Source organism: Desmodus rotundus, chromosome 3 (genome assembly GCF_022682495.2).
Source record: "Desmodus rotundus isolate HL8 chromosome 3, HLdesRot8A.1, whole genome shotgun sequence".
NCBI lineage: Eukaryota > Metazoa > Chordata > Mammalia > Chiroptera > Phyllostomidae > Desmodus > Desmodus rotundus.
Window position 1 is genome coordinate 5686549 of NC_071389.1, and position 27386 is coordinate 5713934.

At 41.4% G+C, this 27386-nt stretch overlaps 1 protein-coding gene across 7 annotated transcripts in view; it reads left to right on the forward strand.

The window, feature by feature from the left end:
* The window catches only part of KIF1B (kinesin family member 1B), a 139003-nt gene that overhangs the window by 98465 nt on the left and 13152 nt on the right, over positions 1-27386 (forward strand). For all 7 annotated transcript variants that reach the window (XM_053920162.2, XM_053920165.2, XM_053920163.2 and 4 more), the window contains 13 exons: positions 2967-3085; positions 4058-4143; positions 4473-4602; positions 4784-4946; positions 7571-7661; positions 9903-10021; positions 10647-10702; positions 12735-12843; positions 14751-14817; positions 15470-15554; positions 16880-16985; positions 25642-25756; positions 26475-26608. In XM_053920162.2, coding sequence (XP_053776137.1) covers positions 2967-3085; positions 4058-4143; positions 4473-4602; positions 4784-4946; positions 7571-7661; positions 9903-10021; positions 10647-10702; positions 12735-12843; positions 14751-14817; positions 15470-15554; positions 16880-16985; positions 25642-25756; positions 26475-26608 — 1380 coding nt within the window. The remainder of the gene's footprint in view (positions 1-2966; positions 3086-4057; positions 4144-4472; positions 4603-4783; positions 4947-7570; positions 7662-9902; positions 10022-10646; positions 10703-12734; positions 12844-14750; positions 14818-15469; positions 15555-16879; positions 16986-25641; positions 25757-26474; positions 26609-27386) is intronic.

Below are 27386 nucleotides of genomic sequence, written 5' to 3' on the forward strand. Positions count from 1 at the left end.
TTGTTTGGGTTCCCGGGTTCTAAATCCTGCTTTGGCTAGCAAGAAAGAGGTTAGAGGAGTAGGGGAGATCATAGCCCTCAGTTAAGTGAAGGAAAGCTCTCTATTTCCTTTCTTACTACATTTCTAATCTATGAACAGTTTATAACAGTGCAACATCACCTGGTTATACAGTGGTCATTGTACATGTAGGAGAAGCAACTTCTTCCCTATTCTTGTGACCCACAGGATTGGGTTTCCTCTATTGGCATATAACTACAAATACAATTCACTTGTAAAAATTTCCAGTTTCTTTTGAAATTCCATTTGTAAGTTTTGTTCCACTGAATTTTTATATGAGAATTAAAAAGAGCTTGTCCCTTTAGCTATTCTCTTATAGCATGCTGGGATGTTATGAACCATCCATCATAATGTGGGATGACATGTAAAATATTTATTCTTCTGAGTTAAAAGGGGGCAAAAGATGTTATTCTGTGACCTAACTACCTGATCTGACATTCTTTCTGTAACTAGAACCATAATCATGCTGATTTTCCTTATCTTTATGTTGACAAAATTTGTTTCCCTTTTTGATGTAACTTCACAGAACTTCTGCTAATATATCCTTTACATCTTCCTGTCTTTCATCCCTGTTCTCCTTCAGTCTGCTAGGTCAAGGCATAAGGACTCTCACGAATGTGGGGTAATTACTAAAATTCTAGTTCAGAAACCTCAGAGCAGAGTTTTTATACGGCACTGATACCCCTGCCACTACCATAGAACTGTAGAACCCTCTTTTCTAAAGAGAGAAGGCTGTAACAATACTTCTCTTCTTCCACGTGTGGAATAGCCACTGCCATAGGCAAAAAGGACAGTCTTGTCTTCAGTGTGTGCCCCAACAGTACTTCATTGTAATGTGCGCGTGTGAACGTGATATGCCGTGCCTTCAAGTGGTAAGCTCTTTAAAATTAAAACCAGGCGTTCCTGGTTTTGAATAGCTATTTTCAAGTATAAAAAGATAACTATTACAAGTTACGCATAGTTACAAATCTGAACGTGTTCCATGTAGTGAGTATTCATTATGACTAGTGCTTTGAAAAATCAACCTAGTATAAAGTTGGACGGCTTTGCTTCTCTATCTCTGGTGGAACCCATTTTTCTGGAAAAATCTTCTACCTTAAAGATAGAGAACAGTTCATTTCCCCATTAATTTGTGTACTTAGATGTTGAATCACTCACCAGTGGCCAGCAAGACCAGACAGACATGGTTCCTGCCCTCATGGGTTTACAGTCTGGTGGATGAGACAAATAATTACATAGATAAGTAAATGTAGGTCATAGCAATTCTGGAGTCGTGTGTGTTACTGAGATCATATAACATTGGGGAGACCTGTCATGAGAGACTGGTGTTTGGAATAAGACTTCAAGATGTGGAATAAAGGCATGAAGTAGGTAGTGGGGTTCAGAGAGGACTCCACTCCGAACTGGAGTGAGCACGTGCGATGGCTCTTTGTGGCCAAGGCATTGAGAGTGGGCACATCTGGCTGGATCGCCATTAAGAGATGAAGGTGGTCTTGTTCTGTGTGTTCACTCACTTTGGAAGTGAAATTATCCATTTGGTACCTTAGGCCAAGTTCTTAGTCTTGAAACCGTGTCACAGTAGTTGGTGTTTAAGAGTCTTGTTAAGACTTTTCATTTTTTAATTTTTTGTACAACAAAGCTTTAACTCTCTGTTTCTTAGCATTTTGCCCTCCCACCTTTGGAGCAGACTGAAAGGGAAGTAGATATCATTTGATCTGATTTAATGTTCATTTGCAGTTATTTTGTTATACTTTCATTCGTATTTTATTTATGCTCTTAAAGTCTTAACATTTGTTTTTCTGTGGTGTATTTTGTCAATTTTCAGAATTGTTTTCATTACTTTGAGTTGAAATCCTAAGAACCCATTCATCTTCCTTTTCTGTTTTAAAGCAGATTTTTCAGAGCAAGAAAAAGCAAACAGACATGTGTTGCGTTGTTATATTTGATTTCTCAGTGCACATGTTTACTCTTTGTCTTGTCTTGTGTTCAAAGATCAGCATGTATCAAGTGGGAAGACAGGAGTAACAGTAGGAACTCCATTCGATTTCTTACTCACTAAGCTTTGTGATCACCAGTTTTTATTGCTTTAAAAAAATCAATAGCTACAAATAATGAGAAGAAAAGAGAATACAAATGTGATAGGACTTTGTCAGTTCATTTAAAGTAGAAAATATTAGATCTGTAACTTACCTTTTGTGTATACATTTCTCAGTTAGGTTTTGGGTCTTAGCAGCAGAATCAACCCTTTAGGTATCAGCTGTCTTCTCCCTTGGCATTTATCTTGATTCCCATCCAGAATTTCCTGTAAGCTGGCTACTCAGAAACTTCTGGCTACACAGCCTTCCCCCACCCATATGAGTCAATAACCCTGCCTAAAGATAATAGTCATTTTTTGGAGTAAAAATAAAGACCCATAACACTGTGACTTGAAATCTGTTTTAGACCTATCTCAGTCACATTCTTCTGCCTTTTTTATCTCCTGATTTCTGTTTTATCTTTTGGGAAAAAACAAAATAAACCTCTCCATAATTCCTTACATAAAAGGTTAAGTTCCTTAATGGGCTCCCTTTTCCCTACCCTTACAAGTATTTATAGACTAGTATCTGTAATGTCTACTTCCAATTTTTACTCTTCTACCTACAGCAGTAATTTTTATAGGAAGTAATTGATTTGATATGGATTAAGTTAGTCTCTTGTCAACTGTTACCAAGTATTTGCATTTGTTTATATGTTATCTGTGCTAAAAAGCAACTGGAGGGAGTCTGAGAGTACAGAGCAGGGAGAGAGGTAACCTTAAGACAGGGCCTAGACGCCAATCCAGTTTGACAAAGGTGTTTTCAATAAATTTGACAGCCAGCTTCTCTGTCTGTGGGACGCTCAGGTGTTTGTCTCCCGGTCTCTGTCTCCAGGGCATTTGTTTACCTGAGCAATCTGCTGTATCCCGTGCCCCTGATCCACAGGGTGGCCATTGTCAGTGAGAAGGGTGAAGTGCGGGGATTTCTGCGGGTGGCTGTACAGGCCATTGCAGGTAGGTGGCCTTCCTCCGACCCGAGAGCTGTGGATTCTTTGCCGGGAGACAAAGCAGGCAGTTCTGTGTGGGCCACGCTACAGTTGCACATGCAGGCTGCCATGTGTTTGTCTGTCCTAGAGAAAGCTTTTATTGCTTCCTTTCTAACTGTTGTTCCCAAGCACCAGAAATAGGTTCTGTTTAGTCTGGGCTACTGCTTTTGGAATAATGGGGTAAAGGGATTTCCTTTAACTTGAAAGACAACTCTTGGATTAACTTGATAAAAGTCATTTGCATTTAATTAATGTATATTAATTGCTTCAGAAGTAATAAAGTATTTTCAGGACTTTTTCTTGCCTAATTTTTCTCTCAGGATACTTCTAGACATTTCTGTTCTTTAGCTATTATTTTGTAATACATGGACCAAGAATCTCATACTTTTCCATGATCCAGCCTACGTTCTGAGGGAAGAATATGGCCATTTCCTATAGTTTTTCTGTTTTAATTTCTAAATGCTATGCTGTGTTTAGTGACTTTTCAGCTTTTCTCCATGGAAATGGGGAAACATAATCACCGTAATCACCAGTGTTGAGTTTAGGGAAGTCTCCACAAGTACAGTCTAATATTTTTAAATATTTATTGAGTGTTATTGAATATAATCTTGCCAAGTGAAAGGATCAATATTTTTAGATACGACATTTGAACAATATCAAGAATAAACTGATTCTTTACTAACGCGTCTCATTTGAGCTGCGGGGGTTGGTAAAGGTAACAGAGTAGAGTTGAAAGCAGCTCATGCTTTCAACCTTCCTGCTTAGTTTTCTTTCTTAAGCAAAAGGACTTGTCCTTTGGTGTCTCCCCCTCTGTTAAAGTCCTCAGAATCTAAGGTCCCACTGCTTCATTATGTATTGTATTATCCAGTATGAGTTGTCCTCCCTCTGCCCCATAGGCAGTCTCATTCAGTCTTTGCTTTTTTTCCCCGCCCCTGCCTAGCGGATGAGGAAGCTCCTGATTATGGCTCTGGAATTCGACAGTCAGGAACAGCTAAAATATCTTTTGACAACGAGTACTTTAATCAGGTGAGAAACCTTCCAGGAAGAGGAACACCTAATGGAAGGAGAAAAAAGTAGACCGCTTTGTAAGAAGGATGTTCAGCACTGGAGAACAATTCTTCTACGTAGAACTAAAGAGTATAGGCAACCAGAGAGTGTTTAATAGAATATGGGACGTATCTAAGAATTAAAACAGCAAGTTGTATTTTTCTAAATTGCCTTTTCTCAGGCAGCTCTTAATCCACCTAATTTTACGGTCACTAATATTCGTTAGGCAAATAAACAAAAGAAAGGAAACTGGGGGAAATGTATTATTGTACTACTTTGTCATCTACCACTCCCTGCCTTATTTTCAGAGTGACTTTTCTTCAGTTGCTATGACTCGTTCTGGTCTGTCCTTGGAAGAGCTGAGGATTGTGGAAGGACAGGGTCAGAGTTCTGAGGTCATCACTCCTCCAGAAGAAATTAATCGAATGAATGACTTGGGTGCGTAGACACAGTTTACCCTGATTAGGGATATCTTCAAAGAGGAAAAGTAATCGACCATTGTCAAGGAGATAGTCACTTTTCATTCACTAGGAATGGGAAGAATGTCCCACTCTCTCCTCTTTGAAGGGTGTTCCGTGCATTATTTGAACCAGATATGTGTTTATTTGACCCTCTTTAGACTTGAAGTCAAGCACTTTGCTGGATGGGAAGATGGTGATGGAAGGGTTTTCTGAAGAGATTGGCAACCACCTGAAGCTGGGCAGTGCCTTCACTTTCCGTGTTACAGTGTTGCAGGCCAGTGGGATCCTCCCTGAGTATGCGGATATCTTCTGTCAGTTCAAGTAAGCCGCCCCTTCGCTCTGCCTATCTAGCTCTTAACCCAGATGACGTCCTCTGCTTTACGTTTGTGAGGTACTAACACTCCCAGAAATAACTGCTACCCATCTCTGACGTAAAAAACGCTTTCTTCACTCAAAATGGGACTAGGAACCAAAAACCTACAATGAAGTGAAACAGCGTTCACGGGTGGGAGGGGTGTGGCCATGCCTTCTGCTAGAAGGTGCTGTTGGGACTGTCCCTCCCTGCAGCGGATATGGGCTCTGATCCGGATAAGCCTATTTATTAGTTTTTTTAATGCTCTTTATGCTGAAATGTTTTATTAATCTGAAAGCAATGAATTAGTATTTAGTTACTAATTATGCCTAATTAATACTTGGGAAACGAAATTTAAATAACATAATAAATAGTAATCTTCTACCTCAATTGAAAAGAAAAAGGTAGTGTATAGAGAAGATGTGACAGGTTTCATTTCTCACCCACTTAACAAGCTTTTTCTATCCCGTAACCCTCTTGACTCTATATTGTAGCTGCTTCCTTCTCGTGATCTCCCTAGGAAAACACTCTTTTGAGAATCTTAAGTTTTAATACCTCCAAGCATCAATATATCTTTGTAGTATTTTAAAAGGGCCACGGTACAAGAGAATGACATCCCATTTCTAAAGCCCAGTTTGCCAGTGGTGCCACCAAAAGGCTGCTTCAGAGTTCTGCCATCCTTCTCCTTCATTATGTGGTCTTCCTAGGTGTCCTAATATAGTCTACAAAGCATTGCTTTTATGTAGAGCTTAGCCAAGTCCTGAACTAAATGTGATTGATATATATGTAATTTTCTGTAACTCATCATCATTAAAATATTATCCATCTGGTACTATTGGTTTTGCCCATTTAATGTGTTTTTACTAAAAGCTTCAAATTTAGAGTGGGATGGAGTTGGCTAGGTGAATCAGTTTTTTGGAACTTTCACTATTCTGCTCAGGCAACTGATGTACAAACAACTCAGCACAAGGTCCAGCACAAATAACGCCCCTGTTTTATTACAAAATCATAAGCATGCAGTTCTGTAACCTAACAATATCACCCTCCAGCACACCATATGACAGTTTAGGTGAAATGTTAAATTAAAACTATAAATTATTACACCCCTATTATTACCCTACCAACCACACTCAAGCAGGTATTACTTCTGCTGGACCTTGTGTTTAATGGGAAAAACCTACATGGTTAACCGATGTCTGAGGTGACAGTAGTATATTGACTTTTGTCCTAAAACCACCTAAAAAGAGCAGCGTGTCTACCTGGCGTTAGCTCTGGAGGGAAGGGCATGTTGACTTGTGTTGAGAGAAGACTCAGATCCTTTCTTGGTTTTTAGAAACTCTCACCGGGCCTGCATAGGGAAGACACAGTTGTAGAGCAAAGTGACTGGTTGCACGTGTCACCTGTGTGGAACCACAGGACAATTGCACTTGCTCCAAGCAGAGCATTGGAGGAGTGTAGGTCAGGGATCACCCACCTCTGCCGGGTACAATGTGTAGTCCTCAGACTCAGTGAACTGATTTAGAAGACAAGGAGCTCATAGTCCTGGTCTCTCTACCCCCTATTCAGAGTATTCTTTTCCTTTTTTCTTGTGGGAATGTGGGGTGTCCTTTTGGTGGATATTTCTGACAGTAAATCTTAGTATTGAGGATGCTTTAATTCTTTGCTTCCTTTTATTTCAGACTTGTAATGGGGAGGGAGAGAAAGTAATAAGACCTCACTATTTGTGAGAACAAACATAGCCCACTGATTCGACAAATAGTTCAGGAGTATCTTCTATTATTTTAAGCCTGTGGGAGAAACTCGCTGTCTTCTGGGGAGACAGGCTTATGGATACATTATTACACACAGTGAAATCATCACTATTGAGGAAAAATAGGTTCCTAGTGCTGTGGGAACACAGCACTATTTTGGTGAGTTAGGGCAGACTTTTTGCAAAGGGTGGAATTTGCATTACTCGTAGCTTGGTCTGAGAGAGACTCCTAGGCAAAATCCACAGGTTTTAGTATACCCTGTAGAAGCTTGTATCTGCCAAATCTTTTCTACACAAAACAATTTCATAATTTTTATTCTCAGTGAAAACCACAAAGGAACAGGTGTTCACTGAATTCACTCTTCACGCTCTCTAAGGCATTTCTGTATGTACGTTCACATAACTAAATGATCAGGGCCAGTGCATTTTTTCAGTCATTTTTGAAATAAAATCTAAAATGCTGAGTGATATGGAAAATGTTTTGACAAGATCATGTAAATAATTTGCTCAATTAAGGACTACTTAAGTGGGTGTTTCTTTCCATACAGTCCGATTGGAGCTCTTACAATATTCAGGGGTGTCAAACTCATTTTCACTGGGGGCCACATCAGCCTCGTGGTTGCCTTCAAAGGGCTGAATATAATTTAGGACTGTATAAATGTGACTCCTTAACTAGGGGCAAGGAGCTCGGCGCTGCCACTGGGTAGAAACAAGGTGCTGGGCCGGATAAAACAAGGTGGAGGGCCGGGTTTGGCCTGTAGGTCTTGTGTTTGCACCTGTGATATAATTTATCCTGATGAAACCGTTTAATGAAAAATTCTCTTGTCTTATTTTTCCATTAAGCTTTTTGCATCGTCATGATGAAGCGTTCTCCACTGAACCCCTCAAAAACAATGGCAGAGGAAGTCCTCTGGGCTTTTATCATGTGCAGAATGTAAGTGACACAGACATTTTTGCCAAATGCATTGTGGGTTGGTGGTACCTTGAAGTGGCTGGTGTGGGACTGTCATGTGTGGGCTCCCTTGGGTTTTCTCAGCCCAGGAAGGATGCTAATCACAGCACTGTGCGAGGCAGGCTGTGTGGGGAGAGTAGACAATGGAGGGAGTGGACACAGCAGCTGGCCTTCTCTGAATTACAGTGGGGCCCATAAGTAGTGTCCACATTAATCTGCCAATAAAATTTTCCATCACTTTGAATGTAGTGCAGGGGTGTCAAACTCATTTTCACCAGGGGCCACATCAGCCTCGAGGTTGCCTTCAAAGGGCCGAATGTAATTTTAGGACTGTATAAATGTAACTACTCATTAACTAGGAGCAAGGAGCTTGGTGCTGCCACTGGGTAGAGACACGGTGCTGGGCCAGATAAAACAAGGTGGAGGGACAGGTTCAGCCCGCAGGCCTTGTGTCTGCCACCTGTGATGTAGTGAGTTGTTTTAGTGTTTCCTTCCTAGACAAGTAAGCATTTTTGTATGAGTTTGTTAAAGTTAATATATTTATTGTCCTTAAAACTGTAAGGTACTAACCTTGTTCAGTTGCAAATAAGATAAAAACTATTAAATACCTTTGTAACTAAGATTCAGATTCTTTCTTCCTTGCCACTGATACTATGATGAATCCATTAATGCCCTTTACAGCTCTTTCATATTTGGAGTAAGAAAACAGACCTCCCATCTCTTCTGGGAAGGTTCACTCAAACTCTACTCAGAAGTCATCATGCTCATCACAATAGCTAACAGTCACTGAGAGCTTATTTTCCATCAGTCACTGTTATCAGTGTTTTTGTGTCTTAACGCATTTAATCCTCACCTTTACGCCAGAGACTATCTTAATCCCCATGTTACCGCTGTGATAACAGAGGCACAGACTAGTTAAAGTCACCAAGGTTACAAAGCTAGAAGAGGCAGAGATGAGTTTGAACTCAGACATGTAGCTCTGGCTTCCCGGATCTTCACCACCACATGAAATGGTTTCTCATTCTCTCGTTAGCCATGTCTACTGTCTTAAGTACAAGAGGAAAGGACAACTCCAGAAGTGGAACAAGCGAACACAGAACACACTATTTTGTTTTTATTTTTAATTGTATAAATATGAGTATGCATGTATCCAATAAGCATTGATTGGCTACTGTGCACAAGGACTGTGCCTGGTATGCTGGGGAATGCACAGATGAATCACAGGATTATATCCCCGGAGAGCTCACAGTTATGATGGGGAAATAAGATGCTCATTTAATCAACAGTAGTACAAGATCTAGAGACATTAGAAAGGTATTCATTAAATGCCATGGGAGTAGAGAGAAGGCAAAGTAATTTCCATTAACAGAAAGGTACCTTGAGTTAACTTTTTTTTGTTGGGGGTGGATGGTTGGGTATAGAAAGGAAGTAGGGGAATTTCTGGGAGGATATAGTTTAAATAGAAAAGGTGGGTCACCCCTGGCTGGGTAGCTCAGTTGGTTAAAGCATCATCCCAGTACGCCAATGTTGTGGGTTTTATCCTTTGTCAGGGCACAAACAAGAAGCAACCAAAATGCATGGATGGGTAGAATAAAAAAATCTCTCTCTCTCTCTCTCTCTCTCTGTCTCCCTCTCCCCCCCACCCCTCTCTCTCTCTCCCTCTCCCCCCTCCTCTCCCCCTCTCCCCCCTCCCTCTCTTTCCCCTCTCCTCCTTTCTTCTCTCTGTCTAAAAATAAATAAATAAAATTCTAAAAAGGTGGGTGAGATTTGGCATGGGACCTGGCACATGGTCAAAAGTCATGTTTTTCTTAGTGTTGTTACTATTTTTGAGCTGGGCCTTGAAGTCTAGGAATGACTTAGAGGCGTGGAGATGTGGAAGGCCTTGCAGGGAGGGCTACAGCCTGGGGCCATCTTTACACGCAACAGAGAGGGGAGCAGGTGAGTTTGATTAAGCTGAAACAGTAAGTGTGTGAGGGGCAGCAGGGGGCAGAGGTCAGTCAGTTCAGGTTGGTGCTGGAGGATCTTGAATGCCTGAAGCTCAGTAAAGTTACTTCAGAATGAAAACCAGAGAGGAGACCCTAGCTTATCTTTGTGTGGGAGGCCTGCATAATAGAACACCCAGCACATACCGACTACTCAAAAGTGTTAAAGTTCTGATCGCAGCAAAACTGTTTTTTTATGATAAATCTTTCCCTAATCTAGCTTGGCTTTATTCCTTGTTAGATTGCAGTGGAGGTCACGGAATCGTTTGTGGAATATATCAAAACCAAGCCTATAGTATTTGAAGTCTTCGGGCATTATCAGCAGCACCCACTTCACCTGCAAGGACAGGACCTTAACAGGTTAGGGCCAAATGAGCGAAGATTTTTGTTGTTGATATTATTATTGTTGTTATTGTCATTTGTGGGAAAGAAATCTTTTGAGGGATTAAGATAACTAAATAACAGTGTATATGTTGCCCATTGTTCCCTCTTTAGAAACTTCACCACCTTTCCTTCTAAGCCACCTAATCACTAATTGTAGGTGGAACAAGTTGAATTTTTCCAGGTGATCCTGAGTACTATTTTTGTAGGAAGAGACTTTGAATAGGACCGAAAGGTGAGGTGACAGGGATATAACATGAAATTGTGTGTAATTGCTCCTAACCACCCAGAACTTTATGAAGCATAAGCTCTTAAGTGGAGACATCAAAATCGGTGAGGAGAGCAACGGTGGGGACTTTGGGATGATGGCAGAGTGTCAGCATTAACAGAACACTTCTCCTATTTCATTTATTAGCTATGACTTAGAAGACTTTCAGTGCAATGTCTGAGCTTCAGTTTTACTCTGGAATTATGTCTGGAATCTGATACTATGCTGGAGTTGAAAGTACAAGTCATCTGTGTTTAAAGGGGACATAAATATGCCAGTATTATTAACGTGACACTCTTTTTAGTCTCTGAGGTCTTTGTCTTCCTTCCTTTGCAGTCCGCCTCAGCCATCGCGACGATTCTTCCCTCCGCCCATGCCACTCTCCAAGCCAGGTGAGCTCCAGCTGCATTCTTTGCGTGATGTTCTCTGTGTGAATACACCTCTTATTCTGAATGACTTCAGATAAAAATCATATTCAAATTCCTGCTCCATTTCTTTGTATCCTTACGTATTCTTCTATCAGGAACTAGAGTTTTTGGCTCCTGATTTAAAATAAGAAGTAAGAAACAAGAGGACTCTGTTACCGCCAGTTCTCTGGTCGTCTTATTGTCAATTTTCATAAGCTCCCTGTTCCTAAAACTCTCCTTTGTGTGCAACTCCCCGTAACTGTCAGGTGACTGGGCATTTCTTTACACTTTAAATACATCCTGCATGTTCATTTATCTTGTTTTGATTTTTCTTTGTTTATTTTCATCCTTTTCCCTCATTGCTCACATTCCCACCCCACCCTGCGTTCATTCTCCACCCTCTGTACTCCTCATCTCCATCCTGCCTTTAGACCATGAGAGAAAGATTGAACTGTCACGATATCTCGTGTCTGGCTTTGTGAATGTGCGTGTGTTGGACACATTTTCTGAGCGCGCCAGTGTACTGGCATCCTCCACTGCTGCCACCTTCCGGGATGGGACTGACCCTGTGCCACCTCTTCTCTTTCTGCCAGTTCCCAGCTGCCAGAGTGAGAGGGTACCTAAACCAGATGGTTAGTAGCTAAATTAGCTCTGCCTAGATGTAGAACCATCCTCAGGGGCTTGTCCTAAAGCCTGGCTCTCTGTGTGAAACACCGACCTTCCTGTTTGCTACCTGAGCTGAATGCGGAGTTCAGCACAATGACAAGATCCTGTCACATTTGCCTCAGATTTTAGGAAGCACCCTGTCTACGTGTGCCTCTTTCACCGCACCCTGGGGGTGAGGGCTGCTTATATTTGTTCATTTGGTGTCTTTCAATTAGTATTTTTAACTTTAAGGATTTTTACTATTACATGGTTTTGTCTTTGTTTTTTAATGCTTCTGGTTTTGCTTTCTGACTCTTAGATGACCGCCAGAATCAGTAACACTGTTTTCCTCCTGACGGGCATCACCAGCTCATGTGGGATTCAGCCTGGATGGGCAATGCTGACAGGCTGCCTGTGCGAACAGTGCCGTGTTACTCATAAAGCCCCTCTAGCTCTGTTGTGTCAGGGGACCCTCATATTGCCTTTTTGAGATAGCAGGTGGATTATTATGATCTACATTTTGTAGATGAGACAGATGCCCAGAGGGTAAGTGACTCAACCAAAGTCACATAGCTCTTTAGTGGTTGAACAATAATTAGATCCCACGTCACTGGACTCTCCTTCCAGAGCTCTCAGGTTCTGAGCAGAGAACCCTGTTTGCATTGCCAGATTTCAGAGTTTCTATGTTGTGTTTCAAGATGCCCATTATGTAGAATCTGAAATTATTGAAATACTGTGTTTTGGCTAATGTATTTTATCATAATGTACAGTTAAGAATATGGAATTTAAATCTGAAGAAAATGTGTAATGAGAGATATACAGAATCCTGTATGTAGAGGTCATACCTATGGTTCCCAAACTTGTCTGCACATTGGAATCACCAGGGGAGTTTCAAACCTCTCAGGGGACTGAATCCCAGCCTTAGAGATTGTGATTTAATTGGCCTGGGGTGCGGCCCGGGCTTTGCCATCTTTACCATGCCCGGGTGATTCTCGTGGGCAGGCAGATTCACAAACCACTGGGTTGGAGGGTAGGTCTTTCCTCTCCTATCCCAGCTGTGAGGCACAGGGCCCTGTGAAAGGTTTCTAATGGTTTTTTGAGCCCATTCACTCTGCACGAAACCTGTTTTCTTATCGTTGGATACAGTTGTGGAGAGGGAGAGGGATCCTGACCCTCCCTTTCCTTGTTCTCTGAATTTAGAGGTTCTGACATAGTTGATGTTGAAGTTTCTCTGGGTCTCCTGCATTGAAACCTATCCCCTGACTCTTGCTGCCTTTCCCAAGTGTGTCCTTGAAGGCTGACATTCGAGAAGCATATACTTTTACTGAGTAGACTTGGATCAGATTTTTACTTTTTCTAAAACTTTTAAAAGTTCCAGCCACCAAGTTAAACACCATGAGCAAAACCAGCCTTGGCCAGAGCATGAGCAAGTATGATCTTCTGGTTTGGTTCGAGATCAGTGAACTGGAGCCTACAGGAGAGTAAGTCCAGGTTTCTAAACTTTTAAATAAGGCAGAGTGTTGTTTTTTGTTTTTTTTAAGAAGAAAAAGGCAAAGTTTTTCAGAATTACAAATTGTAATTTTGACTCTCTCTTCTTACATTCAGGTTCATTAATCATTTTCACTGTCAAATTCAGTTTTGAGTTGAATTTTGGTGGTCTTGATATTATTCTTTGAATCAGGTGTTTGTCAGAGAACTGACTATTGGGTTGGCCAAAAAGGTTGTTTAGTTTGTTCTGTATGATGGCTTTAGTAGTGCTTGTTGTCTTTAATTTCATTGGAAACAATTTTGTTAGATTGTATTATTATAGCTGGCTTATCAGTGTGCATTAAAAAAAGAATTTATCAAAATTGGTGAATTTGTGTGCAGCCATTTTAATATTGAAGGTGGAAGAAGATATGTAACATCTTTGGCATATTATGCTTTATTACTTCAAAAAAGGCAAAAAAAATGCAACTGAAATGCAAATAAGATTTGTGCAGTGTATGGAGAAGGTGCTGTGACTGATCGAACGTGTCAAAAGTGGTTTGCTGTGGGGCTGTCTGATGCATTGGAAGATGTTTAGCAGCACCCCTGGCCTGTACCCACTAGAAGCCAAATAGTGGGAGATAGTTGACATACTCCAAGTATCCAGATCAATAAAGTTATTGGTGAAAATGAAAAATGTCTTTTATTTTACAGAAAAACCTAAATAGACTTTTTGGCCAACCCTATACTTAGTATAATAATTTACCTTCTTGTTAGCAACAGCAAGATCATGGTGACTGGCACTTTGTCAGGAGGGAAGACAAACCTACATAGTGGGCTTTATCAGCAGTAAAGCAAAGGGAGTCAGAAGCATTTGCACATGATATATTGTCAAGACTTGCGTTAATAACCTCAGTGAGTATTTACCTAGACCAAGATTTCTCAACCTTGGCGCTATTTGCGGCCAGGTAACTCTGTTGTCAGGGTTAATCCTGTTCATTGTGGAATAGCCACAACCATGGATTCTACCCACTTTATGCCAGTAGCACCTCCCCTTCAGCTGTAACAACCAGAAATGTCTTCAAACATTGCCAAATATTGGACCACTGCCCTAGGAAACAAAATCACTCGCAGTCGAGGACTATTGTCCTAGATCAAAATAATGAGCATCAGCTTACTTTCACTGTATGAGCTAAAGTGGTGAATGTTGTTGTTATTTATAGTTATCTCTACAGTACTTCTGGAAAAACACAAAAAAGGCTCCCCTCGTGAAACAGAGGCAAGGGGCTCTATTAGTTAATGCAGAGGGTAGGGGATGAGTGTTACCCTGATGATCCTCTTTGTATTGTATAAACGCTGAGTACCACTGCCATTGCGCTCACCCCCGTGGAGCAGTTACTGAGTTCCTGCTCTGTGTGAGGTGTGGCTCTGTCAATCCTGTATGGAGTTGTCAGAGACGTTGCTTTAGGGACTGTGACTGCGCATAAACAGGTCTATAATGTGATTGTAACTTGCATTATAAGAGAGAGGTAGTTACAGTAATGATTTCTACAGAGTTCATTTCTTTCTAATTCTTGTAAAATTATCTAGAATCTAAAATGATCTCTTATCGCCTTGCACTTGCCATTACGGTTATGCGTTATCTGTGGAATATCTGCTGTGCAAGGGGCGGGGATGGAGTGAGAAGACGTTACTGTCCTTTGAGCACTTCAGTCTAGTAAGGGTGAAGAGGCGGACATGCGAAAAGGTTTACTAGATGCCGATGACTGTGTGATTGAAGTCCTGGGTGGGGAGAAAGACATGGGGCGGGCGGAGTTTAGGAAAACAAAGACCACTGGGGGAAGACCTTGTCGGTAAAGTAGCACCAGTTGGCAGGAACGTTGTGTCTAACTTCTTTCTCTTGCATTTCTGTTTTTTATAGGTACATCCCAGCTGTGGTTGACCATACAGCAGGCTTGCCCTGCCAGGGGACATTTTTGCTTCACCAGGTACTAATAAGGGAGCAAAGAGGGCCTAGGAAGAAACACAAAAATAAAAGTTTCGAATAAGAAACATAACTGTGAATATCTGCTTTTCCTTTTCATTTCTAAGGGATTTGGAGAGGGGGGGACATTGTCCTATTCTTTTTTATTTTCTTTTTTTATATGTTTTTAATGTTTCTTCCTCAGACCTTAGCTTATACACACCTTTGCTTTTATATATAAATATAACGAGTTATTTTGATAAAAAATTTTGCTTCATTCAGTTACTATAATTTGTTCATTTTCCATGTCATTTCATACAATTTTCATTTTATGATGTTTGGGAACTGCTTTCACAGCCAAAAGTTCTTAATGGAGATAGAGGATATGAAGGTTTCAGTGGACGAAAAATCTGGCCATGAAATGTAGGAATGTAGCTGTGGACAGAAGAGCTGAGAGTCTCGTGCTCTGTGACACACAGTCTGGGCATCTATTCTTAGTGGCTCTTCAGTCCCTGACCTGTGTCCCGTTGTTCAGAATAACAGTGTGGGCGGCACATTTCCCCTCTCTGCCTACCCCTCTGTCCTGCTTTTCCCGGTACCAAACAATCCGGAAGGCAACACACAAGAGGAAGTAATAGTTTGCCCTAGCTAAAATACAACCCTGCTCCGTTATCTAGGGCATCCAGCGAAGGATCACAGTGACCATTATCCACGAGAAGGGAAGTGAGCTCCATTGGAAAGATGTTCGTGAACTGGTGGTAGGTGAGTGCATTCCTTCAGCTGAGGACGGAGCCAGGCTTTTTAGAGATTAAATTCTTCCTGTTGGGAGCCCAGGGAATGTGTGAGACTGTACCGGAGAGCACAGAGGCTGTGAGGTTGAAACTACTCCTTTTTCTCAGCTCCATCATTAGGGATACGTTATTCAGCCATTATTTTACTCAGCTACTGTGGGAATGGTTCCGTGCCGGAAGTCTGTGCTCATTGTGAGCTTGCCCGTCATTTGAAGAGACAACATGCATGTGTACAAAGCAATTCAATACATAAGTACCAAAATGAGAACAAGTGAAAAAGATCTGAATAGGTTCCAGGGAAATTAGAGGGGGGTTGTTTTGTTTTCCACACGTAAACATTTAAAGTAAGAAAGTCAGGAATATGTCTAACATGCAAATGGCTAGCAACCCATAGGCAGAGTGGAGAAATTAAACTAAGGCATAGTGAGAGGGAAACCTTGACTAAACGGTCTAACCTTTAGAATAGTGTGGCAGGGGTTCTGAGCCTTCTCTTGCCCTCAGCCCGTTGGCAGTGGTGAAGCCTCAGAATTATGGTTTTTTGTTTGTTTGTTTTTTTAGGGTTTTATTTATTTCTTTTTAGAGAGAGGGGAAGAGAGGAGAAAGAGAAGGAGAGAAACATCAATATGTGGTTGCCTCTCACATGCCCCCTACCGGGGATCTGGCCTGCAACCCAGGCATGTGACTTGACTGGGAACAGAACCAGCAACCCTTTGGTTTGCAGGCTGGTACTCAATCTACTGAGCCATACCAGCCAGAGCAGAAATAAAGTATTTAGGATTACAGAGAGAATTAATAATATTGAAACAGAATTGTTACAATACTAAACAAATTTGTGACCTAAGCTCTTCTATATTGCTGCATTAAGCAGTAGGTTGAATTTCTATAGTTTCAAAGTAGAGATGAGTGTGAAGATATTTTATATTAGTGTGTTGTGAAAGCATCTGTGATCTCTATGGGGATGGAGTCACAGGTACTGCTGATTCTCCTGTGGTTTGTCCCTGCCCTTCATGACTGAAGGAAATGCTGAATTTCAGTTAGAGGTTCATGAAAATAAAGTTGGAATATTTTTTTCCTAGTCACATTCACGGACATTTTGAATCCTGTCCAGAGACCCCTTCGGGTGTCTGTGGACCAGGCTAAGAACCCCTGGAAGGAAAATTATACTCTCTCCTATCTGGGACAGTGGTTTTTAAGCTTTTTCAAAATTAATACTTATATGGAAAATTACTACACAAAATTGAAGAGATGTTTTCTTTTTTAAATGTACCCATGTTCTGGTTTCTTTATTTCTTTTAGGCCGGATTAGGAATAAGGCTGAGGTCGATGAAGCTGCAGTGGATGCCATCCTCTCCCTAAATATCATCTCTGCCAAGTATCTGAAGTCTTCCCACAACTCCAGCAGGTGGGGCACCTTAAGGAGTGTGACGAGTCAGCCCTGTAGGGCTGATTGATACACTGTTAGATTCCTCATTCGTTAGTGACTCCCATTTAGGTGAAGAAACTAATTCCCTTCTCACTTCAAAATCCTATTTCTTCTCCTGCCCCTGCCCTGCTTCCCAGAAATAAGTACATAAATAAGGGGAGATGTATGTGTATGATTAGTGATCCTCAGAGAGTGGAGATGTTCTATCCTGTGTGGAGTAGATGTAACACGGTGGAAGAGAAAAAGCAGAAAAAGAACGCTATTAACATGCTATCCAGTGGTGTAAAAAGTACAAATTCATTACTGCTAAGACTAAAAGTTCTTTCTGTGAAGTGGTGGCTGTGGAGAAGGTTCTCTGAATCCTAGGTGTCCTGGAAACATGACCTCCCAGGTGCGGTGAACCCTCTTGTGTGTAGTTGTTGCTGCTAACAGTATAGGCTGCCTTTTAATTTTAAATTAGTTTTCCTAAAAATTCCATTTTTAATCAATTGATGACAGACACTGCATAAAGTACATAACCATTCCACTTTCCTCTGTCAAACTGGAAATTACCTGCTGGGCCCTCTTACCTCCCCAGGAAAGGAGCTCCGCCATTGTGCACAGAGATCGTTTTGTTACATAGCTAAGGGCTGGGAAGGAAGCACGTATATTCTGACATGGGCTTAGAATGCTGCCTTTGCATTACAGGGCTTCTCCCTGCTTGTCTGCTCCTGAAGAACTTGCTCACAGCTATATTGGGAAGAGGGAGAGGAAAAATAAGAGAATAGGAAAAAACAGAATTAAAAGTTTGGGCTAGGATTAATTTTTTTCCCATTATTTTCTTGTGTCATAGTTTTGCATAGGAAGGAGAAAAAAGAAACAAGCGTCTGCTTTTTGCCTGTAAGAGTCACTGGCAGCAGCTATCGAAAGAGAGGACAGAGGTTCAAGAGGGTGTGTATGTATGGAGATGAGTGGCAGAAATGAGGGAGGAAGCGTTGACCCTCCCTGGCCTAGTCCCCGGGCAAAATCTTGAGCAGTACCATTCTCTCAAGTCAGCACTAACTCCTCATAATGTTTTGAATTCTGCTGGATGTTCATAGCGGATAATCAGCGGCATTCACATTTTCTTTGCAACTATGAGAGGTATATCTTAAATTTCCCTAGGGCACCTAGCAAAATACACAGTATTAGGTTGAAATGCTGGTTGTGCTAAACTTGCCTACATTAGAATTACCTTGAAAAATCCTTTCTTTCGTGCCCAGCAGCAAGTCAGATGCTGTAGGAGAAGAATTCAGCTTTGACAGAAGCAGCTTATCTTTCATGATAGAAGCTTAGTGTTAATCAAAAAAGTTGGCTAAATCAAGAACACTTGAAATATTTTTGTTTTAATTTAAACTATGTAAATGTACATTAATTTGTCAAGCTCTCTTGCTGTCTGGTCAAGGCCTTTCTTCAACTGTAGGGGCCTTTATTGGATGTCTGGTTGTCTTTCTTGCAAAACCACATCTATAATTCATCGTCTGTGATTTTCAATTTGGTGGAACAAGAACTAGAAACCTGTGAAGAAAATCTTAAGTGCTGACTTCTGGTCAAGATGCCAGCATAGGTAAACACGGCTCACCTCCTCTCATAACCACATCAAAGTTACAACTAAGTTAGAGAACAGCCATCACTCAGAACTGTCAGAAGTCAAGTTGAATCTAAGTCCCACATCTACAGAATGAAAGAAACCACATCCATCCAGATTGATAGGAGGGGCGGAGACATGGAACGAGCTGGTCTCACATCCACATGTGGTAGATAAAAATTTGGGTGGGATATATCAGGAGTGAGGAGTCCCAGCCCCACACCAAGTCCCCCATCCCCGGCTTCCAGTGCCAGGAAGATAAGTCCCCACAACTTCTGGCTACAAAAACCAGCAGGGATTGAGTCAGTGGAAGAAACTTCTGGAGTCCCAAGCAGTTCCCCTTAAAGAACCCACACAGACTTAACTCAGATCCACTCCCTGTGAGCTCTAGTACTGGGGTAGCAGCTTGAAGGGCACCAGTGGCATACAGGGGGGAATTGAAATGTCGGGTATCCAGGTAGGAGCTGGAGGACCGTTTTCTTCCAGACAGAAAGGTGGGAAGAGGCCATTGCCCCTTTTCAGAGCCCTCCCCTGACAGCCACAGAGCCAGCAAGTGGGTGCCATATCTGAAACCCCATCAACCTGGCTAACACTGTTTGCCCCACCCTGGAGATCACCAGACTCCAAGACTTTGTCCTGCCCAACTTATGGGCCAACCCAAACTGTTAACCCTGACTTTTCCATGTGAATGGCTGGTTTGAGCTTATGCTTCACAACTTCCTAAATCCTATCAAATAATCAACAGTTGCCTCAGTGAGCCTCCACCCCTGTGCCTCTTCCTAAGTGGCCCAGGCCTGGCACTAGTGGCAGCCAGCCTAGATTCACAGCCTGGCTTTGCCTGGGAATCTCCAAGCCCAGCACAAGTAGCAGCCATCTCAGATTGATTTAGAGCTCATGCATTGTGGCCCTGGGGAGAACACAGGTGGGGGCTGACCTTGTCCTGTATCACCCGGGAAACCCTAGAGCCTGCACACCCAGTGGTCAGCTATAGTCCATGTTGGAGCACCATTACCCTACTCCTGCACAGCTGATCCTCCATGGAGGGCAAAGGTTGCTGGTCAGCCCTTACAGCTGATTGGCCTGAGAAAATCCCTCCCACTGACCTGCCAACAGCAACCAAAGCTCAACTACAAGAGGAGGTGTACTCAGCCCACACAAAGTGCACACCTCAAGTACCCAGCTTCGGTGATGGGGGCGCTGTGCCACTGGACCCTACAGGACACCTACTATATTAGACCACACTACCAAGACAAGGAGTCATAGCAGCTCTATCTAATACGTAGAAAAGAATATAGGGAGACTACTAAAATGAGACAAAGACACATGGCCCAAATGAAAGAACAGATCAAAACTCCAGAAAAATAGCTAAATGAAGTTAAGCAATCTATCATGCAGGGCTCAAAACACTGGTTATAAGGATGCTCAAGGAACTTAGTGAGGACCTCAGCAGTGTAAAAAAGATAGAAACAAAGGAAGACAACTGTACTTGAATAGCAATTAAAAAAAAAAGAAATGAAGGATACATTAATTGAAATGAACAATTTACAGGGAAACAACAGTAGAGTGAATGAAGCTGAGAATCAAATCAATGATTTGGAACATAAGGAAGCAAAAACCAGCCAATCAGAACAACGAGAAGAAAAAAGAATCCCAAAAAACGAGGATGATGTAATCAGCCTCTGGGACAAGCTCAAGCGTTTCAACATTCTCATCATAGGGGTGCCAGAAGGAGAAGAGAAAGAGCAAGAAATTGGAAGTCTATCTGAAGAAATAGTGAGAGAAAACTTCCCTAATTTGGTGAAGGAAATAGGCAGGCAAGTCCAGGAAACACAGAGAGTCCCAAACAAGATGGGTGCAAAGAGGCCCACCCCAAGACACATCATAATTAAAGTGCCAAAGGTTAAAGATAAAGAGAGAATCTTAAAAGCAGCAAGAGAAAAGCACTTAGTTGCCTACAGGGGAGTTCCCATAAGACTGTCAGCTGATTTCTCAAAAGAAACTTTGCAGACTAGAAGGGATTGACAAAAAATATTCAAAGACCTGAAAAGCAGGGACTTACAGCCAAGATTACTCTGTCCAGCAAAGCTATCATTTAGAATCAAAGGACAGATAAAGAGCTTCCCAAACAAGAAAAAACAAAGGAGTTCATTATCCCTAAGCCATTATTATTATATGAAATGTTAAAGGGACTTATTTAAGAAAAAGTGTGAACAATAAGCCCTGGCTGGTGTGGCTCAGTGGATTGAGTGCCGGCCTGTGAACCAAAAGGTTGTTGGTTCAAATCCCAGTCAGGGCACATGCCTGGGTTGTGGGCCAGGTCCCTGGTAGGGGATGTGTGAGAGGCAACCACAAATTGATGTTTCTCTCCCTCTCTCACTCCCCCTTTCTCTAAAAATAAATAAATAAGGTATTTTTTAAAAGTATGAACAATAAAATGGCAGTAAATATGTATCTATCAACAACTGAATCTAAACAACAAACTAAGCAAACAAGTAGAACAGAGGGCATTTTGATGGTTGCCAGATGGGAGGGGAGTGTGGGAGAATGGGAGAAGAGGTGAGGGGATTGAGAAGTACAAATAAGTAGTTACAGAATAGCCATGGGGATGTAAAGTACAGTATAGGAAATAGAACAGCCAAAGAACATATGCATGACCCATGGACATGAACAATGGTGGGGGGATTTCCCGACAGGGTAGGGGGTGCTAGGTGGAGGGCAGCAAAGGGGGAAAAAATCAGGACAACTATAATCAAAATATAATTTTAAAAAATCTTAAGTGCCAAATCTTTTATTATTTTCCCTTTCTTTTACATTGACCTCACCCACACTTAACTGTTCTTTACACAACTCACCATTATCAAATCTTTTTTAAAATGGTCACTTGAGTTTTACACTTAGTTGTGATTCACACTGAACAAAAATTATTTTTGCCCTCATGTCTCATTGATTTGCCTAATATTTAATTAAATTAGATTATTACATTAACAGATATAACTGCATGAACAGGTTTGGGACCAAATATTACTGATACTTGATAAGCTTCCAGCTCACCTCTTTGGAACAGATAGTTTGAATATAGGAGAAATATCTCTAGTTTCAAATATTCAATGAGAAATGGACATCGGTCTTTATATTTTAGGGATGTGGAAAACTTAAGTCAGTGTGGTAAGTCACTAAATGGAGTTTGGATAAGAGAACTTCTGTTCTGTTTGCCCAGGGTTTAATGTTGGCAGTTGAGCTTACAGAACTGCAGTTTGGGTGTGTTATGTATGTAAGCTTTTCTGATACATTGATGCTGGAGTGTGACTCACAAGGTTCATTACTCCTTTTCCTCCAAGTCCTACACTTAACGTTACTTACCTTACTGACTTGTTTCCCCTTAATCCACAGCGGCTTCCCACCATTTCCAATGCTTAGTCCCCTCCGAAAGAGATGCTAGTAGAGGCGGTCTCCATATTCCCTCCCGTGCGCAGCATTTTCTGTAATCGCATGTCTCAGGAAAGGACTCATGCCATTGTTGTAATTCCTCTATAAATTGTGTGCCATGGAGTTCTCTGCTAATTGTCCACTTGAATTTTGCTTAACAACATATTTGTCTTTTTTATATATTCTCTTCTACTTTCCTCTCTTTGTTTTGTTTTTTGTTTTCTGTTTTTTTTTATTTTGCTGCACTAACAAAAGCTTTTTCTATGTTTTTGCAGGGTCTTTCTTGATAAGGATATTCCTAGGTATTTTCTGTTTGCTTTTTTGCACATAGAGGTTCTAGTTGATCAATGCTCTATGTCTTGTGTTGCTTTGACTGCTATTTTCATTCAGCGTTTCCCCCACGCGAATCTCAGCAAACCTGGAATAGAGAGAAGCTATTCTGCACCTGTTGCGCCCTGGGCTTTCTGGTGTGTGCAGAATTTCACATACACCTTCTTAAAGGATTTGTGTGATTCTCCATTGTTTTCTCATCCCATTTACTAAACCTGTCCATTTTATTCTTGTGCCCGCCAGGGTTTTCCCTTCTACATTACAAAACAGAATGTTACTCCCCTCATGTCATAGAGAATCTCAGGCTTTGTTTTCTCCTCTCTTAGTCTGTTCTCTGTCAAAAGCTTGAAAAGTTTGTTGCTCTGTATGTAGCTTTGCATAATCATTACTTTTTTCCTTTGTTTTTGTCCTAAATGGTAGTAGAGACCAATTTAGCTATTTGGGTAGCTGAGTCTGTGAGAAATATTTATATTGTTAAACTTTTCTCCTTTCAGGGCTGCTTGTCTCATCTATTTACTTTCTTCTTTTGAATATTAAAAAAACAGTGAAGGAAAATTTTCCCATCTCCCTCTTTATTCAATTTAGGGAAGAAAAAAAAGGATACATGGCAATATGGCCTAAAATGCATTAGTGGTTTTTTTTTTTAAGATACACACACACACAACCATTGTTCAGACATTTGAGAAATCCATTTGAGATCATTTTCTAACCATGGTAAGAGGAAAAAACGTGTCTCCGGATTCAGCCCTGTGTCTAACTCTGAATTCTCTTGCTAACCAATTCAGTTGACATTTCTCACCTGTCTTGATTGTATGTCTTACAGCCACCTGTCAAAGACTGCCAGCTTTGGTGGGAATTCCAAAAGAATGTGTTGCAGTAACTCCCAAGCACCAAACCAAACCAGACCAAAAAGAAACCACTACCCCCCGCCCCACACACACACGCAATATCCCAGAAGATTTTAGTGGAGTCAAAAATTCCTTTATGGGCCCTGGCTGTTGTGGCTTAGTGGATTGAGCATCAGCCTGTGAACCAAAAGGTCACCTGTTTGATTCCAAGTCTGGGCACATGCCTAGGATGCAGGCCAGGTCCCCAGTTGGGGGCGTGCAAGAGGCAACAGGCGATCAACCAATGTTTTCTCTCTTGCTCCCTTCCCCTCTCTAAAAATAAAATCTTTAAAAAGAAAGAATACAATAAAAGATATATATTTATATATATATATATATTTATATATATATATATATTTTTTTTAATTCCCTTACGGGCCCTGGCCTGATAGCTCAGTTGGTTAGTGCATTGTCCCTATTCGTTAAGGTTTCAGGTTTGATCTCCAATCAGGGCGCATACAGGAATCAACCAGTGAATGCATAAATAAGTGGAATATCAATTTGATGTTTCTCTCTCCCTCTCCCGTTCTTATCCCCTTCGCCTCCCCCTTCCTCTCTCTCTCAAATCAATTTTTAAAAATTCCTTTATGTTAGGCAAATTTCTACCAGTGAAATTTTCTCCTTAGGTTAAGGGAAAACCTGAAAACAAAAATGTGAAGAGGTTTCCTTACACCAATTTAAAACATTTGCTGCGTTTGGAAGAGAGTCATGAAGCCAGGCAGTGGGAGGCGCTACGGTGCGGTTTCAGATTGCAGGCGGCAGTGAGAGGAGTATCTATCAGGGTCTCCACAATAACAAATGCCCTCCCTCTAAGAAGGGGGCTTCCTTCCACTTCAGCAGGGGTGTATTCAGACCTTGTGATGCTTCAGGCAGTTCCCATTCTGCCTCCACAAAGAGAGATGCGATAGAAGAGCAGTCTCAAGTGACAGAGCCCTCAGTGGCTTCCACTGAAGTAGTGGAAATTGCCACCCAGTATTGAATTTGTCTCAAACCAAACTAAAATGGAGACTTGATCAAAACAGGGCATTGTGGGTGCATAAAGGGTTCTACGCTGAGTCCGGTGTGCTCAGGAGCCATGGAAAGGCTTCCATCGTCCTTTGTCATGGTTATTATTTGGATCTCTTGGTTGTTTTTTCCATCTTTGTCATGTTGGTTGTGTCTACATTCCTTTAGTGGTCTTGTGGAGAATTTTCTCGATCAGCACACGCTGTCTCCTGAAAAACCAGATGTTTGAGAAAGTATCAAGTACTTCAAGAAGACTTAGATCTAGAAGCAGCTACAAACTGACATGATCAGGCTTCACACACTGGCACTTGGAGGATGGGGTGTGGTTAAGGAGTTCTTTTAGAAGTGGATTGTTCTGTATTGTTTCTAGAGAAAGAATCATAGGAACAGTTTAGAGATAAGATATGTCAGCTATTTGTCATAGGAAGCCTGAAACAGACAGCACCAGTGGGAAGGAGGCAGGAGGAAGGGATGGCGCAGGGAACAGGTGTCGAAGACTTTGGATGAATCGGGTGAGATGTAGAACACATAGAGAAACCCACTCTGCTGGGATGACAAGGTGTCTTCCCCGACATTTGTTTCCGGGTCTGGGAAGGAGCCTGCACAGTGTTGGGAGATGATCTGTAGTGCTGCTGTTACTCAGTCCCTTGCTTCAGATGAGATATGCTGGACTGGAGGGTCAGTGTCAGTTAGAGTCTGTTATTTTACCCGTGGCAAAAAAAGAAAGCTATTAGAACAACTTTTTAAATCAAGCTTCTAGTTATTTAAATGTAAGATTGACTTTCAAGTGAATTTTTTTTTTGAAAACTGACAGATAATAGTTGGCTAGCTTTGTGATTAAAAATCATTTACTAAAACATCAGCTAAGAATAACCTCTTGCTCTTTTATTTGAAACAAGGTTGTCTATACTTTTTCCTTGATGAATTCTCCCAGATAGGTTTGTGACATTTCTGAGGCTCAGCAATACAGGATTGTGATATGAAGACTGCAACTTACAAATTACTGAGTATTCGCTTCCTGCTCTCAGATGAGCGTTCTTAGTCTTTCTTCTTTCAGTATTTGTCCATACTCACTTACCCTTTCCATCTTAACCCTTTTGGTCAATCTCACTGTTTTTATGTTTTAGGCAGAGGAGAAGCAGACTCATTCCCCGCCTCCCCACCAGAAAATTGCATAGCTAAGTGTCCCTCAATGATGGGTGGGGGCAGGGGGAAGGCTACCTTTTTCTCCCAGGAGGTAAAGGTTCCACTCTGCTGTTAGATTTCAGTAAACTGAAAATGTTGATTGGCATACAATCCTGTAATGTAACTGACAGTGACAGTTTCTAGACTGAGGTGACTTCAGCTTCTTTTGGATGACTCCTTGCCTTTCTGACCTTAGGACCTTCTACCGTTTTGAGGCCGTGTGGGACAGCTCCCTCCATAACTCCCTTCTTCTCAACCGAGTAACACCCTATGGGGAAAAGATCTACATGACCTTGTCGGCCTACTTAGAGGTGAGAAGACCCAGAACTTGAGTTGCTACAAACAGGCAGCCCTGAACCATGGGCAGGTTGCCGCAGGAAATGGGTGGGAAAGACTCCACTGATCTCCTTTCTCCCTCTACATCCTTGAGTTATTTATTTTATTATACTTTACTGAGTGTTCTGATTATATTAGGTCTGTTCCTGGTCTCTTTTTAATCAAAAAATCATATGCCCTTTCTTAGAGCTTTAGCTTTAGTAGCCCAATCTTCAAAGAATGTATGATTTTAAGAAATCTTCACCCCCTGCTTTTGTAGTTTTGAACAGAGCCTAGTAGTGGTTAACAGTACAGACTCTGGAACCAGCCTGTGTTGAGTCCAAATCCCTGTGCTGCCAGTTACTCTCTGCATGTCCTTGGTCAAATGACTTCATCTCTCTGTGCCTCGATTTCCTCATTTCTTAAGATGGGACAATAATAGCATTTACCACGGAAAATTGTTGTGATGTCATGGAAAAGGATTTAGAACAGTGCTTAAGTAATACATATTAACCATATTACAGAAAAAACTTGTGAATACTAAATGTACCTGCAAGGAATGTCACCTAATCTTGCCCATATTATCCACGGCATGGCTGTTGAAATAATTGGTAGAGCTGAAATCCTCCAGTCCCCACGTCAGGGACCAGCATTCCAAACGTTGTGGTGCACAGACTCTTGTCACAGATGCTTTCTCTGCCTGTCTGCTTTCAGCTGGACCATTGCATCCAGCCGGCTGTCATCACCAAGGACGTGTGTATGGTCTTCTATTCCCGGGATGCCAGGATCTCACCACCACGTTCTCTGCGCAGTCTCTTTGGCAGTGGCTACTCCAAGTCACCAGACGCGTAAGTTTTTGAGACAGGTTTAGCTTCCAGTTGGTTTGCCCAGTAAAGAGTCAGCAGAGCCCTAGGTATCCCTCGCTTGCTGAACACTTCCAAAATAGTCTGCAAGGACTGAACTTTTTTACAACAAAATATCACCATTATTCTAACAGATTACCATTGGGATTTTTCTTCTTTTAAAGATTTATTCATATTTAAGATACACAAAAATATATCAGGAATAACACAGCGAATACCTATACATCACAGCCAGCATAAAATACAAGTATTACTAATAAAGCAGAAGGTTCAGTACCCCTTCCTAATTGTTCCCCCCAGAGTTCGATGTTTATCACTTTGTTCTAGTTGGACTTTCCCCCTCCTTTTCTCTTGTAGTAAGAAAAGGCACATTTTTAATTTTTGTATTTATAAGCTGTCTAGTTTAATCATTCAACTTTATTCATCCTATTAAAATTAAAATGTTCAAAAGATTGAGATAAGGACAGATGTAGGATGTAGGAAAAATATATACTTCTTAAGTTCAGAATAGGAAAAAAATAAGATAGTTATATTTGAGGATGAGTTGCAGTCCCTACAGAGGAGACAGTGTTTTGCAGGGGTGTCCAACCTTTTGGTGTCTCTGGGCCACACATTAAATACATTGCAACATGTAATCACAAAAAAATCTCGTAATGTTTTAAGTGAATTTACGATTTTGTGTTGGACTGCGTTCATAACCATCCTTGGGCTGGACCGCAGACCACAGGTTGGACCCCCCCTATAGTAGAGAGAATTGAGATTT